At 43.4% G+C, this 18,551-nt stretch overlaps 1 protein-coding gene across 1 annotated transcript in view; it reads right to left on the reverse strand.

The window, feature by feature from the left end:
- Positions 1-310: 310 nt before the first annotated feature.
- LOC147653243 (uncharacterized) overlaps positions 311-18,551 on the reverse strand; it is a 201,142-nt gene continuing 182,901 nt past the window's right edge. Inside the window, exon 4 of the mRNA XM_086890279.1 lies at positions 311-3,580. Within this exon, the coding sequence (XP_086746405.1) occupies positions 385-2,103 (1,719 nt within the window). The 5' untranslated portion in view covers positions 2,104-3,580 and the 3' untranslated portion in view covers positions 311-384. The remainder of the gene's footprint in view (positions 3,581-18,551) is intronic.

The raw sequence follows: 18,551 nt of genomic DNA on the forward strand, positions 1-18,551 counted from the left end.
ATCTTTTGAAGTCAAATGCAACACCTTTACTACTAACTCCGAATTTTTCACAATGATATTTATTCCTAAAGCTATGATCATATCTCTCCCCAATAGATTGTAGTCTGCTTCTTCCACAAGCAACAAATTTCCTAAACATATCTTATTTTCTGACTCGATTTCCAACTCCTTGATTACCGAGACTTTAAATGGATCTCCCTTTGCGCCAATTACAATTACTTTTTCTTTACTCGTTTCACACCCTATAGGTAATTTCTGCAGGGTGCTTCTCTCAGCCCCGGTATCAACCAGGAAACTCATTTCCTGGCGGTGGGGACCTACCTTCAATTTTATCAAGGGCTCTTTTGCTGTTACTGTCCCCATTTGAAAGAGCCCAAGACTTCCCTAATCTTCTTTAAATATTTGTTCATCTTTTATTCGTTTCCTGCAATCCCTTTTCATGTGTCCTACTTTCTTACAGTAGAAACACTCTGGAGGATCCTTTCGAGGAGGAGTTTCCTCCTTTTGAGATCCTTTTTGTTTTTTAGGTATCTGTTTACCCTGTTTCTGTTCGTGTTTTTGAACTTCTTTTACTGCAGCCACTAATATTTTGGCTTGAAGTTTCTGTTTTTCGTCTTCTCTCCTCATATAAACCTTCTGAGCTTCCCTTAGAAGCTCTTGGAGACTCTTCTCCTGCCATCCATCAATTTTCTCAAGTTTCTTCCTAATGTCCTCCCATGATTTAGCCACAAACTGCGTTTTAAGCAGGACCTCCCCTACCGGGGAACTGGGATCAGTCCCGGAGTAAATCTGAAGACTTCTCCGCAACCTTTCTAACCATTCGGTAGGGGATTCTTCCTTTCCTTGACATTCCCCAAATACTTTGCTAATGTTCTGTCCCCTGGGGACCGCCTCTCTTATTCCCTGCATGATGATATTCCTTAAATCTATCATGCTTCTTCTTCCTTCCTCGGTCTGGGCGCTCCAACTCGGGCTCACACTCGGCCACTTTTGGTCCCCGGGTGTTCCCTGCGGGTGCCACCTTTCCCAATCCCTGATGCCCGCCTGCTTAATCATTTCTCTCTCCTCCTGGCTAAACAGGGATCTCAGGATGGCCATGAGATCTTCGTAGGTGTAAATACTACTCCCTAGAAAATCGTCTAATTTTTCGGCCACTCCAAATGGGTCATCTAGCAGTCGCCCCATTTCTTTTTTGAATGCTCGTACATCCCCTGAGTTAAGGGGCACGTTTACAAATCCAATTATTCCGGGGGCGGTTGGCACTTCCCTGAGAGGGAACATTCGATGCCCATTTTCTGTCTCTCCCCATTCTCCATTCCCTATTTTTGATTTCCACCGAGTCCTGCTTGCAGGAGGGGAACTGGAGTTTGCGGGAGGTTTTCCCCTCATTGCTGGCGGGATGTCTGCCGCAGCTACGTGACTCAGAGGGTTCCCTTCTGATACTTTCGGTGGTCCCAGCTGTGGTGGCCGGACCGGGATTTGTGGAGGGGGTAAGCCCCATCCTTGCGCCAACACCGACTCTGGAGAGGGTGCGGTGGCTGGGTTTTCTGCAGGTGGGGGGGTAGTGAGGGTTTCCGGCACTACTCCCAGTGGTTGAGGGGAGCGTGCTTCTGCCAGTTGCCCCATGGAACCCTCGGGTGCTGATGGTACTACTTGGTCCATCACCGGAGGCTCTACTGGCCCACGGTACGGAGGGGGTAAGTGATCCAGGGGTTCCCAGGTCTCTGTTTTATGTTCGTTTTTCTGTTTCACTGGAAACAGCCGTACTTTGGTATTTAACCAGAGTTTGGCATATTCTTTCTCCTCAGCGTCTGACGAGACCTTTTTCTCTATGTGTGCGAGTAATTCTCTGCACGTCCATTTATCAAATGTCCCCAATACTGGCCAAGTGAGACAGTTTCTTAATTCCTGTCCTCCCCAAATCTCGGCACAGTAATAAATCATTTTTGCCTTGGACTTCCCTCGTTTTTCGGGACAACTTTCCCAATTTCTCAACATCCACCCTAAAGGACTCTCCGGTGGGATGTCTAGCATTTGTTTTGATTCCTCTGATGGGCTTTTCTCGTTATCTAGTTTTTGCACTCTACTTTTTCTCTGTCCCATTTTCCTACGATTCTTACCTGCTCTGCGTTGTGTTCGTCTTTCTTTTTTCCGCTTCCGAAAGTCCTAGATCGCACCAATACTTACCTCTCGGTTAGCTGTACCGGGGTTTTCTCGGTGTTTTCGACTTTCTAAATCTTTTGGCTGAGAGAGTTTACCAGTTCCAGAGCTCGACTGGACGTCCCTTCCTCTCTCAGCCCCCTTTTGATCGGTCCCCTGAGACTCCCTTTAGCCTCAGGCTTTACGAGTAAGGAAAGAGAGACCCTTTCACACAGAATTGCTTCCTTCGCGGCCGGCAAATTCCCTCGCGGGAGGATGGAAACGCGGCCTTGAAGTCCACACTCGCTTCGTGACCAGGTCACGTCTCTCACAAACTCGCCCGATCACCCGCTCAACCTCACAGTACTTACAGCAATTTCCTGCGAGGGCGTCTTCGTGCACGTATGACTTTTTATGAGCTACCAAGCCGCGGCTTTCCCGAAGGCTCCCCGCCTTCCCGAGCTCTCTGGATCCGTTTCCTCTTTATTATGGTTTTTTCCTCAGCCTAAATTTGGTTCGGCAATCGGAGCGAACTGCGGAGGGTCTCTGCTCCCCAGGCCGCTGAAATCAGCGGGGGTACCCCCCTGGACAGCGAGATTCTCCCACAGTTTCTTCCGATCCGAGTCACGGCACCAATCTGTTATAAATGCAACGGCAGATTAAAGATTAACAAAGATAAATTTATTATAAATTAATAAAGCAACAAACAGCGAGGAAAAACCATAATAAATGGACAGCGCAGCGCTGGGTGGACAGGGTCTATACGCAAGGTATAGGTGTTCCCAAATCCACGTCTGAGGGTTCTCTGGCCTGGGTTTTTATAGAGATTTTATGTCCCCAGGCTAGAATTCCAACCAGTTTCCATTCACCAAGTGTCCCTGATTGTCGGGTGAATGGATTTCCTGGCCTAGAACATTGAATCTGTAAGTGTCCGGGCAGAGTCTCCTCAAATGCAAAGTGAGTCTGTATGTATTTTAACATATTTCATCACAGCAGAATCGAGGGATCCGGGCTAGCGCCGATGGATATCTCGGAGGAGTAGTCTCTTCTTTGTCTTTCTTGATTGAGTTTCTGTAGTATGGGTTTGGCGGGTGTGGTGTTCGATTCCGGCAACGACCATTTTCCTGGGGCTCGTCCCTTTTGTCTTGCTTGATGGTCTCCGGCCGAAATCGGCCGGGCGTTGCCTTTATCTGGAGGTAGACTTTCAGGCTAGTTCTTTTGTTTCTATGATGGCCTGTGTCCTGTCCTTTCCTCCAAGTTGATGAGTCTGCTGAAGCTTGTTATCTGGGGGGGGTTCTTTTGCAATCCGTGACTTTGGAAAAGGAATTCTACCTCGACCTGGAGGAGAATTCCTTATTCCATATTTTCATTAGTTATAATTACACATACTTTATTTAAACCTCTTATTCCGAATTTTTATTTACCCAATTCTTTATTACATCTCCATCTGCCCTTGGGGAGAGGAGGTGCCACACATCAGAGCCCTGAAGAAAGGAGCTGGCCAGAATCTGTCTGACAGATGAACAGCACGTGATCACTCCGTATTGGGATGTTGAGAAAGTGTGTTGCTGATGTGGCAATGTGTGATAGGTCACTAAGTGAGAATTGCCATATAAGGAAATACCGTCTTGGAGAAGTGTATAAAACCAGCTCCTTTCCTTGAATAAACAACTGAGATTCCCTGCTGGTCTGAGTCTGTGCCTTAATTGTTACAGAGATGTCATATTTTTATGTACCCCATAGGAACTGATGCAGTCTTAGTATGCATTGGAGGGCAGTGAGAGGAAACATTTGCCACCTTGCAAGTTCTGCCTCCTGCAAAATTGTTTCTTCTTTCTGTAGTTATGTTTCTCTTTAGTGTGGGTAATAACTGAGGGTTCTTCCTGAAATATGCACAAACAAGTCTGGTAGTTCACATGGCTGCTACAGTGGCAGTGTGGAATCATGAGGACATGACAGAGTCATGGTGGTTCATAGTCATGGGTGTTTTTTAGAAGGAGAAGGAAAGCAGAAGCAGAAAGAACTTGCAATAAATGTGCTTGACTGTTCTTGTGCAAGGGCAGATTAACTCTTTTGATGGCAGAAGTCCTTGAAAATTCCTATTTTGATCTTTTGGTGCATTTTTGGAGCTGCACATCTTAAACTTTTCCCCCATCTAGAGGCTGATATTTAGTTCAAGGGTTTAGTAGCTATTGGAATGGTTACTTAAATTGTATTTTATACAAATATCATATTACACTAGGAGAAACAGATCAGATTACATTTGTGCATAAAAAACCCTAGTTAAATCTTCTTTTGAACAATGAAAGCCTGGGCATATTTTTTTTCTGTGTGTTTATTTTGTGTTGGTTTTTCTCTTTTTTTTTTTTTCCCAAGTGGTAATGGATTGTGTGGTTAATAGTACCTGGAACACTGCCAGTATAAAATATAAACCACACTTTCCTTTTAAACAGCAAATTTATAAAGATTTACAAACTTGATAGATGGCAGCTACCAGAATTTTCAACAAATTATTGTTTTGAATTTTTTCTGCTACAGAGAAATAATTTGAGAGAAATTCAAGAAGAAATGTTTTCATCTTATTTAATTCCTGGAATTCTTTATCTGGCAGTTACTCTATTCAGTTCATGCCCTGCTATATATTGTAATAGGCTGTACAGTCTTTCTGTCTTTAAAGAGCAGACTTCAAGAGGTGAAATTGCTTAAAGAGGTACGGTTGCAGAGATGTTCAAAATTATGAGCTTGCTGGAACCTTCAGTACTTAATCCTCCTCAAAATAAATGAAAAATAATACAGAATACCCTTAATGGGTTTTAAAAGGAGTCCTAAACTGTGGAATTTTAAAAAATCAAGTATTAATTTAAGTGTTTGTCATTCCTATCACTGAAAATATCTTCAATTTTTTCATGCTAAACACCTCCTCCCCCCAACCAAGTCACAAACCAGTCTGAACAACGACTGAGCCCTAAATGAAATATAATGAGAGGTGTTTAGAATTACTTTAATGACAGTAAATCCCATTAAGGGAAGTTAAAAGGTTAAATGTTTGTGCATGCAGCAGCACATAAGGTAAGTGGCTTGGGAAGGGAAGAGGTTAGTTTTTTATATGGATCCTTTCAGTCCTGCCTTCACTTCTGAGTCCTGCATTCCCATCTTGCCACCCTGTCTCTGAAAGTGTTCATGCCAGGTTGGATGGGGCTCTGAGCAATCTGGTGTACTGAAAAGTGTTCCTATTAAATTTGGGGTTTTTTAAAACAAAAGCAAATCTGAGATCTTTCCTAACTTATAAATCAGGAGTATTTTTTTTTCTAAACCATACTGTCAAATTAATGTGAAGTGGTAAAATTTGGAGCTTTACTGTTGACAGAGAAAGTCCAGATTTGTTTTTATTATGACAGGATAAAATTATTATCCATCTTTAGTCTGCAAACTGTTTCTGTAGATAGCTGTTACCAACATGCATGCCAATTCAGTAATAATTGTTCCAGTTTCTAATGCAAATAATGCAAATATAACATTGTTCCTCTGTAATGTAGTCTTAATATTCCTAAATTCATGTGTTTGAGATGATACTGAACAGTTTGGCACACTGACATCCCCAATACTTACTGTTGCAGTGTGTTTCTTGTTAATGGTATGTTCTGTTATTACCTAAGTTGATGGTTTGGTCCAAATGAGACCCTCCCACCCCATGTTGTCAATCTACCCTGAGTCTCCTGTCAATCTGTCTTAGGCCCACCGCATGCTTGGAATTCCACTTCGGAAATCCCCGAAACTTCAACGCTTGATTAGTCCATGTGACCCAATTTTCTCCCCCTACCTCCCTCACTGGATAAAGATTTTGTGAACCCTGCCTTTTACCCTCCCCAGGATATCTCTGATTAGCTGATGCTTTGTACCTTCCCTTTGAACCACCTCCCTATTTCATCTGTTGCATGCTCGCATTTTCTGTCTTTTGCCCCCAAGATTCCCCAGAGCAATAAATCCTTTGTTATCCCATGCAAAAGACCTCCCTCTCGTCCTTGTCTCCTCAGAGCGCAGACTGACAGCCAAAAAGCCGTAGAGCAAGTACTCCAGTCACACCTTGGGTCATCCTGCTCCTGGGGTGTGACCCACTCCTGTCACAGGCTGAAGTGACAGAGCCAGATAAGCTCCGGCGGGATGCGATAGCTGGCGCCCACCGCGAGGCCCTGTGAATGGACCCCACGGACGAACTGTGGATTTTATCCAAGAAGTTCTGACTGTCAGCTTCCTCCGAGAGCAGCAGACCGTTTTTTCTCTGGTGGCTCTTGGGGGGAGGAAGTGATAATCCTCTAACATCCTGAGGACCACTTCCCTGAGGAGGACTTCCCTGCAGCCCCTGTCCAGTGGACCAAAGGAGGGTAAGTATACCCCAAGTTAGGCTGAGGGTGCTCACAAGCTGTGGGAAGGGTGCACTGCTCCCTGGGAGTGGTGGAAGGCGGGCCACGAACCTACAGGCCACAATAGTTAGCTGCGGAAAGCACCCTGTCCCTGAGACTGGCCCTGGAACTTTTATCTTTGGTTTGTTGTTTCTTTTGCTGCAGGGGAGGGTGGATTTTTGCTGGGCCAGCAGCTTAACATCAAGGAAAATGGGTGCGAAATTGTCAGCACAGCAGAGAGGGATTTATTTTCAAATTTTGGGTACCCTGGAGGGTGGGAAAAGAAAGTTTTCAAAAGGGTTGTTAAAAAAGTTTGTTCACTGTCTTTTCTTCCACTTTCCAAGGGTATCCCCAGAGGAAATACCAACCATCCCCTTCTGGGATGTAGTTGGAAACAAATTAACAGCTTTGACAAATTAAGGTGATACATCGGTTGCTAAATTCTTTTCATTGTGCTAATTTGATCAGTGATAGCTGAAGAAAGTGGAGGAAAAGCTCAAACTAACACCCCCACCTCACCCATCCCCTGAACCAAAATCCTTGTCCCTTGCATCAGGAAGTCCGTGCCAGGCAAGCCGCAATGAAGTGCAGGAGAACTACCGACTCCCTGGCCTCCCACAGACTTCTCGGTACCCTTGCCTTGAGAGCGATGGCCACGCTGTCAAGGACCCTTTCCTAAACCCCTCTTTCCCAGCTGTTAATCCTCCAGTTCAAGTGAATGCCCCTAAAGGAGATTCCCAAGTTTTCCCTGAATTTTCCATGAATTTTCCCCTGCCCCTCAGAATGATCCCCAAGGGACACAAGATGGTGGAAGCCACATGGCTCAGGCCCCACCTTGTGCTTCTTCTTCCCACAATTCCTTTCACCCCGTTCCTTCCAACCCCTCCCCTGACCCCACCCCTACCCATGTCCCTCCTTCTCCTCCCCTCTCCCCAAACTCCACCCCTTCCCTGGGTGACCCCCCTTCCTTTCCACAGGCTCAGTCTCCAATTCCCATGACATCAGCTGTTCCCATGATGTCACCTGTGAACAGCAACTCCCATTCCAATTGCTGTCCCACCCCTGTTCCCTCCTTCTTCTCTGGTACCTCTCATCATCTTCCAGCTTCAACTTCCCCCAATGGCATGGGAACTGGAAGCCATGAAACAAAAAACCAGAACTTGGAACAGGAGATCATCCCCTTCACTGCACCTGTTACCTATACCCGAGCAAGGGGAACCCCTAGGTGGCAACCTTTTGATTATCAGCATAAAAAGGAGCTTTGCAAGGCTCAGAAGGAGTTTGGGAGAAAAGTGAATATTTTTAAAGTCTTTTAAAAGCCACCTTTTCTTCAAATACACTAGTTCCTGATGATATCAGGGATTTGTTTGCATGTCTCCTAACCCAAACAGAATATCTGTTGTGGGAAAGGACATGGAAGACATTATTATGGGAACTCCTTCCTGAGCTCTTGCAAAGCCCTGACTGTGCCATTGATGCAGATAACAACAGTATCTCAATGGACCACTTGTGTGGTCAAGGGGATTGGTCACAAGCTAGAATGCAGGCTGAAAAAATACCACAGCCTGTGTTGGAACAGGTAAAGAGAGCTGCAGAGAAGGCCTTTATCCTTATGCCCACAAAAGAACCTAAGCAAAGCTATGTGAATATTAAACAGTTTCCCTCTGAGATTTATAGATTTTGTTGAAATGCTCCGAGTGGAAGTGGAGAGGCAGTTTGAGAGTCGGCAACTACAGGAACAGATAATAATGGAAGTAGCCCAAGCAAATGCTAATGATGTCTGCAAGAAGATCATTCTAGGCCTGCCCTTTGAGCCACCACCGACCCTCAACTTGATCATTGAAGCCTGCACAAAGAGAGCCATCATCCCAGAGCCTCGAGGAAAAGGAGACAGAATGGAGAAAACAGCTGCTGCTGCTACTCCAAAAATACACCAACAGTCTTTTCTGTATTTTAATTGTGGGCAGGAGGGACACGTAGCAAAAGTTTGCCCAAAGAAGCAGCTTCTCCAAAATAAACCAATAAGTTCTCAGGGGGGAGGGGGCAACCGCTTCCAAAAAACTAAATGGAAGTGCGGACCTGCGTTGTGTGTAGACAAAAATGAAGCAGGTCAGAATAGAGACCCAGAGAATGTTTGGAAGCCACAAGCTCCCTTTAAGCTAGTTGTGACACAAAACAGATTCTTTAGTACAGACAACTGGCAGGTTGTGTCAGTTGACCCACTTGACAAAGGCTTATTTGCTGGACTGGACTGTAAGTATGTCATTATTGGGGACACCAAGCACACACCCCAGGAGATTGAAATCTCTCTGGCAATTATAACATCAGAGCCGGAGGCACTCATTCTCATGGCGCATTGTGTCCACCCACCCTTCCTTATGCCACAGGGCCAAATCATCACCCAGGTGATTCCGATGCCACATGAGATGCCAGTGGACGATTCTTCACCAGGTGTCTACTGGGCAGAAGTCATTGGAGAAGACAAGCCTTGGATGGGGTGTGGACTCCAGCGAGGTGAAGATTACCTTCACCTTGATGGAGTGTTGGACACAGGGGCAGATGTGACAATCATCCCAACCACCAGATGGCTGTCACACTGGGAATTGCAACCCGTGGTAGGTAAAGTACAGGGTATTGGGGGTGCCAATTTGCCAAACAATCTAAGAGCATTGTCCAAATTGAAGGGCCAGATGGGCAATTGGCCAGCTTACGCCCATTCGTTGTAGACTATAAAGTTCCCCTGTGGGGGAGAGATGCCATGTCACAATGGGGAGTGAAAATTGAAATCCCAAAAATCCTATGGGATTTTTCATAGTGGCTGCTGATGAGCGCCCTGCCCAGAAGCTGAACTGGAAAACAGAACACCCAGTATGGTTAGATCAGTGGCTGCTGAATAAACAAAAATTGAAGGCACTCAATGAATTGGTAGAAGAGCAGTTAGCAAAAGGCAACATTGTGCCAACCACCAGCCCTTGGAATTCCCCAGTCTTTGTTATCCGGAAGCTGGGAAAAGACAAGTGGCAACTCATCCAGGACCTTAGAGAAATTAACGAAGTCATTGAAGACATGGAGTCTCTTCAACCAGGAATGCCCTCCCCGTCGATCCTCCCCCAAAATTGGAATTTGGCCGTTATTGATATAAAAGACTGTTTCTTCCAGATTCCCCTTGACCCTGCTGATGCCCCACAGTTTGCCTTCTCAGTTCCCTCCATCAGTCGAGAAGCTCCAATGAAGTGCTACCATTGGCAAACCTTGCTGCCAGGCATGTAAAACAGTCCCAGTATCTGCCAGTAGTACATTGCTTCATTGCGGTCCCCAGTGCATGCCAAAGCAAGAGAAACCATCATCCTGCACTATATGGATGATGTGCTGGTGTGTGCCCCCAATGATGATATACTACAGCATGCGCTTGACCTAGTTGTCAATGTTTTGATTGCTGCAGGATTTGAACTCCAAAAGGACAAAAGTTCAATGGGTGCCTCCTTGGAGATATCTGGGGCTCCAAATTAGCAAGAGGACCATTACTCCTCAAAAACTGATGATCAGAAACAACCCAAAAACCTTAGCTGATCTCCACCAGCTGTGTGAGTCCTTAAATTGGGTCAGACCCTGACTGGGCTTAACAACAGAAGACCTAGCCCCCCTTTTCAATTTATTGAAAGGGGGAGAGGAACTGAGTTCTCCTAGGGTCCTAACCCAAGAGGCCATGCTAGGTCTGGAGAAAGCTCAAGAGGCGATGGCAACAAAACAAGCTCATCACTGCCTGCCAGACTTGCCATTTAAGTTTATTGTTTTGGGAAGATTGCCACACCTCCATGGCTTGATTTTCCAGTGGGATCAAGGTCAGAAGGATCCACTCTTGATCATAGAATGGGTATTCCTCAGTCACCAGTGGTCCAAAAGTATCACCTGGCCACAACAATTAATAGCTCAGTTGATCCGGAAGGCCAGGGCAAGAATGTGAGAACTGGCGGGGTGTGACTTTGCATGCATCCATCTACCACTTACCCTAACGTCAGGTAAGTTAACAAAAGTGGTTCTGGAGCAGTTACTTAGGGAAAATGAGACACTCCAATTTGCTCTAGATAGCTACCCAGGACAAATTTCAATTCATAATCCTGGATATAAATTATTTAATTTGGCATTTAAATTAGTCCCCAAGGAAAAACAAAGTTGGAGGCCACTCAATGCTGTGACAGTTTTCACAGATGCATCTGGAGCATCCCACAAGTCAGTGATGACTTGGAAGGATCCTCAGACTCAGAAATGGGAGACAGATGTAAAACAGGTTGAGGGCTCCCCTCAAATTATTGAGTTAGACGCAGTTGGCAGAACCTTTGAGAGGTTTTCTGAACCTTTTAATCTAGTCACTGATTCAGCCTATGTTGCAGGAGTAGTGTCTAGAGCTGAAAATGCTGTTTTAAAGGAGGTCTCTAATCCTAGCCTGTTTAAGTTACTCTCAAAATTACTTTATCTTGTTTCTCACCGAGAGCAAACTTTCTATGTGATGCATGTCAGGTCAGACACTGACCTTCCATGTTTCCTTGCAGAGGGGAACAGAAGAGCAGACGCCCTGGCTGCCCTGGCTGAGATGGTCAACCTGCCAGACATCTTTCAGCAGGCAAAGCTGAGCCATCAACAATTCCATCAAAATGTGCCTGACCTGGTACGCCATTCCATCTAAAGCGGGACCAGGCCAAAGCCATTGTAGCTACAAGTCCCAGTTGCCAAAGGTATGCAGTACCAACCTTGAGTGCTGGTGTAAATCCAAGAGGCCTCAACAGCTGTGAGGTGTGGCAGATGGACGTGACTCACATCCCTCAATTTGGCAGGCTGAGGTATGTTCACGTTTCAGTGGATACTTTCTCTGGAGCAGTCTATGCTTCTGCCCACACAGGGGAGAAGACCACAGATGCACAAAAACACCCAGTGCAGGCCTTCTCTGTATTGGGGATCCCTAAAGAGATTAAAACAGATAAGGGTCCCACATATACCTCTAAGGCCTTCCAGGAGTTCCTGCAGAAATGGGGAGTAAACCATAAAACAGGCATCCCTTACTCCCCCACAGGTCAAGCAATCATTGAGCGAACACATCTGTCGCTCAAGAGAGTCCTAGAGCAGCAGCAGAGCAATACCACCAGTGACCCACCACAGATCAAACTCTGTAAAGCACTGTTTACCATAAATTTTCTAAACTGCTCATTTGAACACCTGAACCCACCTGAAGTTTGGCATTTCAGCAGTAACACACAGTTGAAATTGAGAGAACACCCCCCAGTTTTAATAAAAAGTCCTGAGACAGCAAAAGTAGAGGGCCCATTTGAGTTAATCACTTGGGGTCGGGGGTACTCTTGCGTGTCCACGCCCTCTGGGTTGAGATGGGTCCCTCAAATGTGGGTCAAACCGCACATCCCCAAGCCTGTACCATGATCAGGTCAGTCCACCAAAGATGTAACTGTAGTTTCCTTCTGAGGCGCCGGCGCCAAAGAACTGGAAAACCCGATCCTCAAATTGATTGTGTCAGATTATCCCTGACTGTTCTTTTTCCCAATGATATGTCAGATGTTTTTAGTTAATGTTTACCATGTTGAAGTCAATTATGTAGAAGTATCCACACAGCAGTCCTGGCGGAGAAATGTGTTGTCCTGATCAGAATCTATTCCTCAATGCCAAAACTCTCCTTCTTAAACAGAAAACGGGGAGATGTTGCAGTGTGTTTCTTATTAATGGTATGTTCTGTTATTACCTAAGTTGATGGTTTCGTCCAAATGAGACCCTCCCACCCCACGTTGTCAATCTACCCTGAGTCTCCTGTCAATCTGTCTTAGGCCCACCACATGCTTGGAATTCCACTTTGGAAATCCCCTAAACTTTGATGCTTGATTAGTCCATGTGACCCAGCTTTCCCCCCTTACCTCCCTCACTGGATAAAGATTTTGTGAACCCTGCCTTTTACCCTCCCCAGGATATCTCTGATTAGCTGATGCTTTGTACCTTCCCTTTGAACCACCTCCCTATTTCAGCTGTTGCATGCTCACATTTTCTGTCTTTTGCCCCCAAGATTCCCCAGAGCAATAAATCCTTTGTTATCCCATGCAAAAGACCTCCCTCTCGTCCTTGTCTCCTCAGAACGCAGACTGACAGCCAAAAAGCCATAGAGCAAGTGCTCTAGTCACACCTTGGGTCATCCTGCTCCTGGGGTGTGACCCACTCCTGTCACAGGCTGAAGTGACAGAGCCAGATAAGCTCTGGCAAGATGCGATAACTGATGTTGTGCTTGATTGATTCTTCCCCAGAAGTCACTTGGGTTCCAGCCTAGACGCCAACTCAAAGCAGTTCAGGAATGTGACCCTCAGATTATTCAAAGGTACTGTGTCTCTCAGCACATAGAGGAGAATATCCTACCTTTCTCCAAGGAAAATTCTCCTTTTGCATTGGATGTGCTTGGAGACTGGAGTTTGCTCAGTGACAAGCTGTGAAAATTAGCCTACTAGAAGATCACACAAGAAAATATTTGTTGTTGTTCTTGTTAAAATTTTCCCAAATAAGCTTCAGTGCATGACAGTCTCTCTCTTCTGTGCTCATTGTAACAATTTTCACATTCCCCAATTTCTGGAAGCAAGAGTGACTTTTGTTTTGTCATATATATCAAGATGTTAATGTTGCCCTACAACAACTTCTATTCTTGTTCCTAATTGGGAAAAAAGAATTGCAATTACTTTGGTTTTTAAGTTACTCAGCAATTAAGCAGAAGAATATTTGTCTTTCTAATGCTTGTTCTAAGAAGCTACAGAGCTTCGAAAGTTGGAGATGACTTATTAATCTTTTCTGTTATTTGTGAATGACATCGTATCTCTGCCCCCACCCCTGCCTTGATCTTTCTCCGTAGAACTGGATCAGGTTGTTTCTATTTTACTTTTTTTGAGCTGGACTGATGATGCTGTTCTTTGAGACTTAGCAAAAAGACAGATGCATTGTGCTGACTAGCATCTCTCTTCAGATCATATCCCTTAATCTCTGTAGAAAAATGTGTTTTCCATGAAAAGGTATTTGTCTAATACTTCCAAGGCCTCCATCTCGTTATCGTACTTTCTACCACTTTGTTTTTACTGTATGTTTTGGGTCACTGATCAAAAGATTGAAGGGACTAAATCAACACTTCAAAGAAGCAGGTAAAGTCGTGGATGGAGGGTTGTTTGAGCATTTTTTTTTGCTTTTTTGTTGTGTTTTGGGGTTTTGGTGGTTTTTTTGTTTGGTTTTTTTGTGTTTGTTTTGGGGTTTTTTTTGTTTGTTTGTTTTTTTAATAGCATTTGAATGAGCAAAGTTTCAGTTCCAGAGAATATACTCCTCTCTGGCATCTAGTCCACAGAAGTCCTTAAGTTTGCTGGTTTGACTTAGCTCATATAAACTATACTAGTCACTCTCTCATAGTGAAGCAAAATATTCATGGTTGCTGAAAGGACAGTTTCTGCTGTAATCCTACACACAGAGAATTTCATGCTTTCTGTGCTGCCAGGCACAGACCCACAAGAAAACACTGTGTTTGACCTGAGCCCATGGAAAAGACTTCCAAAATTAATAGATAGAACTGAGAATGTAAGTGTGTAAAGTTAGACAGAATTATATTAAGTCACTGGGTAGAAAGTTAAAGTTTAGGGTTTAAGCTATATTAGTAAATAAGAGATAAGATGGAGGATTTAGGGTGTTGTCCCTTTCTCCTTCTTCTTCGTCTAAGGGTTTTTGGCTAATATTAGGGGATTGGATGGAAGAATTCACATTGCAGAACACAGGTGTTTAATTATTGGGCTATAAGTGAAAATAAGTTACTTGGCATTTATTATTTGGTATATTAACACTTAAAAGACCTTGAGAGATACTTCACTCTCCATTTTGTAGCATGCTAGCCTAGTGTATATAGCTCTTCACTGTCTGTAAATATGTTGTTGGAGTCTGGAATACAGAGTGTGTGTCCTTGTTTCTGATACTTAGTTGTGAGATCTAGAAAAACATTGAATTTCACATGGTATGAAATTCATGAACATGTTTTCATGATGATACATGAAAACAAATGTTAAAGTTAGATAGAAAAAGCTAAAAGTTAAGTGTATAGATTAGAAAGTTTTTTAAATCACTGGGTGAAAAAGTTAGTTTAGAGAACAGGAGACAAGATGGAGGATTTAGGGTGTTGTCCCTTGTCCCTTCTTCTTTCTTCTTCACGTTCTTTTCCTAGAGGTTTTTGGGTAATAGTAAGTGATTGGATAGAAAATGCCGCAGTGCAGCACACAGGTGATGGGTCATTGGGTCATTAAGAAAGATAATATACGTGTCTATTGTTAATTGGGTAAAAATAGGTATAAAGATAAAAGAACTGCGTAGTTCGGGGCCATTTTGTGCATCAGACACAAAGTGTGCCACAAGGCCTTGTTTGTACCATCAGAAGAAAGAAATGTACGAAATTGCAAAGATTAACCTTGTAACCAGCCTGGAGAGATCTGTCAAGTTTTGTAAGGATCCTTCAATAAACACGAGAAACAAGATTCTAACGAGCTCGGGAGTTTTCTTTGAATCATAAGGACTGAGATAAGTGGAACTCCCCATGAGGGAGTATCCCAGAGGAATTCAGTCCAAAGGAGGCTGAGAGACTAGAGAAAAGTTGTATCCACAGAGAATTCAGACCAAAGGAGGCAAGGAGAGAGATATTACATAGGTAGTATAGATAAGGAAGAATAAACATCTGAAGCCCAAACACAAAAGCAGTCTCTCTTTCGTTAATGTCTCTCCTGAGGAAAAGAACTGAGCTATCAGTGTCACACCACAATGCATTTCAAATCCTCCTGAGATTTTATGGCACAGTGCTACTGGCTGCTGAAATAAAGATTTGACAGGACAGCATAGTTTATTATTTTCTAGGGATTAATATTCTATCCCTGATGACTTAACATAAGTGATAAATGCCCTTGGAAATCCTTTCTGAGTGGTTGAGCTCAGTCTTGGCAAGGCTAGCAGCATGGTGATATGATGGCTGAAGATGCTCTGGTCATCACTCATCACTGGATTTAGGGAAGACTTCAGAATAGTGATTCACGTTTTCTTGAGTTTCCCCCAGTTAGTCTTGTAATGTGCATACTTGCTTTTGAAATTTATTTGCATTACTTTTCTTCTGTTGTAGGAAAGGTCCCCAGTGTGGGTGCTAAAGAGAAGTCAGACCAGTCAGGAACTGGAATTATATGAAAAATACATATGAACTCTTAGCACCATGACAGATGTTCATAAATACGGGGAATGGATAGGGGGCTGGATAAGGAATTACAGACATAATTTCTCCAGAGAGATGACAGCAAGCAAGAGTTGAAAAGAATCCCTTGTCTGACACATCCTCCTGAATCACTGGATAACCTTAGTACCAGGTTGTGCCTGTAATAATGGTAGCTGTAGAGCTAATATTTTTCCTTTCCTGATGAACTGCCTTGGGGTTTTGTTCTTGCTCACAGACAACCCTAAGACAAGGTTCTGTGGCATGTACATTTTCTAAAAATGATCATTCACCAAGAGGTTTTCAGAATGAGGTATCTCTCCCATTCCTCCTTTTGGGTGAATTCTGAATCTTTTTTATGGAGAGCAAACCTACTTATTACAAAAACTTTGATATTGATAGAAGGACCAACATCAGCTCAGGACAATGGTGTTTATTTTTGGTCTATGCTTTAGCTCTTCATGTCTTTTTTGAGTGCATTGTAACTATATTCTGCTAGATTATAGGGTCCTTCTGATGCAGGAAAAAATGTCCAGAGGCAAAAGAATTATTTGTTCATACTCCTTGGCCTGTACTGTGCATAACATCCCAGTTGCGTAAAAATTGCTCTGGTTGTATGAGGTTGTTTTGCACAGCTGGTGCCTTTGCTTTCTCACATTTCTACCCTGAACAGGGTGAGTCCAACACACTCGTGCTTGGCTGCTGTCATTGCTCTAAAGCCGACTAGCATTTTGGTTTCTTCTTTATGAAAAGCATTATAAAAGCCAGATTTCTGCTATTAATAGCAAATGTGATCTAACTTTGGCACAATGCAGGGATTTGGTTCACTATTTAATGACATTACACTTGCTTATGCTGTATTGTTCTTCAAATGGAAGAGTAAAGAACATGATGCACTTTGTATTACATTCACTTAAATACAGGGAGCTTAACTCAAATGAGTTTTATGTATGTTAAAATATATGTTCAAAGTCTATCCATCTATGGATACGGAGAAAAATATAGTGGAAGATATCTGTAATAATAACAACACTATATATAATATATTTCTCCCACTAGTGGGAGATACATATTATCCCCAATCTCTGGAAGGTTGGATGGGGCCCTGAGTAACCTGATCTAGTGGGTGTCGCTCTATTAGGAATGGTGAGAAGAGCGACATAGACTCTCTAGGAGTCAATCAGGAGAATTTCTCTTAGTTTATTACTTCAGGTCTGTTTTATAGACTGATACGTGGAAAGTACAGAAAGGAAACTCTTACTGGTTAGCAAACTACTACATTACCATCATTGGTCAGTGGGGCACACCACCCCCTGACTTTCTCCTGCAAAGAAAACAAAGGAAAGACAAACAGCACCTGCAAGGCTGTTTTCTGTCTTTGAGGATTGTTTTGAATCCTCCTTATGAATTCCCAGGCTACTTTCTCGGGCTGGACTGAAAAAGCTATGTGGCCTGCAATTTCTACAGGCTCTCTGTTTCAGAGTTAGCATCCACAAGTGGGTGGCATCCCTGACCATGGAAGGGCAATTGAAACTAGATGATTTTTAAAGTTGCTTCTAGCCTAGGGTTCTCTCTATATATCACTTTTATTTGCTCAACAGATTAGGAGGGCATTCTTCTTGGTGCAATACTAACAAAAAGTCAAATTCCCCTGCACCAAGGGACCTTGATGGTCTTATATAAACTCCTTGATGAGTAGGATCTGCTGTTGTGGAATGAATATTTAACATCAAAAAAAGGCAACTTGCAGTTTCTCCAGAAAGATAAATATAAGCCAAATATATGTTAAATTAATTATGAAATTATTGTGTCAAATACTTCTCACAGAGCTGAAAACATTAATATCTTTTCTCCTAGGCTTCATAAAAAAATATTTGAGATGAGTCTTCACTTTTTTCATCAGAACTGTGTATAAAATCATCATAGAAAGGTGAAGGGAAAGCAGGAGAAAATTGATTTTTTCATCTTCTTTTGGCTGCTAGTATTTTAAACTTTTTGAAACAGAAAGCTCTATAAAAAGGTAAAGATTTTGTTTTGTTTTGTTCTGGTTTTTTTTTGTGCTGTGAGATGATGCTGAATCAGATACACTGGCAGCTGTATCTTGTTCTAAAGACTTGTGAGGAGCCAATTTAGTTTTGGTTTGTCTCAATACCAATTGTCAGAGGCACGTGGGAGAGGGGGTGCGCATGTGCCATGTACAGGAGTCAACTAGAACGTGGAAGAAAGCTTTATCTCTGGGGAGACTTTACCTCAACAACACCTTACATGGCTGTCAGTAGGAGACACTGTACTCCTCATGTCCACCTGTTGACTGGACACTTGTAATAAATATAGTTATGAATAAAAATTCGTAAAGACCTAAATAAATATATCTGTAGTTATAATAACATGAGAAAATATAAAATATAGTGTAGCCAAAGATTCCTCCCTAGGTCCAGCCGCAAACATCCATTTTAGAGATAACAATTCTAGCCGGCACCGGGATAACGATCCTAGCTGGCCCCCATCAACCTAAAAGAATAAGCAGGACACGGGCCATCAGGCTGGACAAAGAAAAAAAGCCCAGCCGAGATATTCTTCGGCTCCAACACCGGAGCCAACCACTCCGTCCTGATGGCCCAAACCAGGATGAAATCAAGGAACACCCAAGACCTTTTTACATATGAGGAGACTCTGCCCCACTGTCTATTGATTCAGTTCACCGGTTCCAGGAAATCCATTCAACTGACTATCAAGACGCTTTGTTATACAGTGACTGC

Source organism: Cyanistes caeruleus, chromosome 5, assembly GCF_971803275.1.
Source record: "Cyanistes caeruleus chromosome 5, bCyaCae1.hap1.1, whole genome shotgun sequence".
In the NCBI taxonomy this organism is placed as follows: Eukaryota; Metazoa; Chordata; class Aves; order Passeriformes; family Paridae; genus Cyanistes; species Cyanistes caeruleus.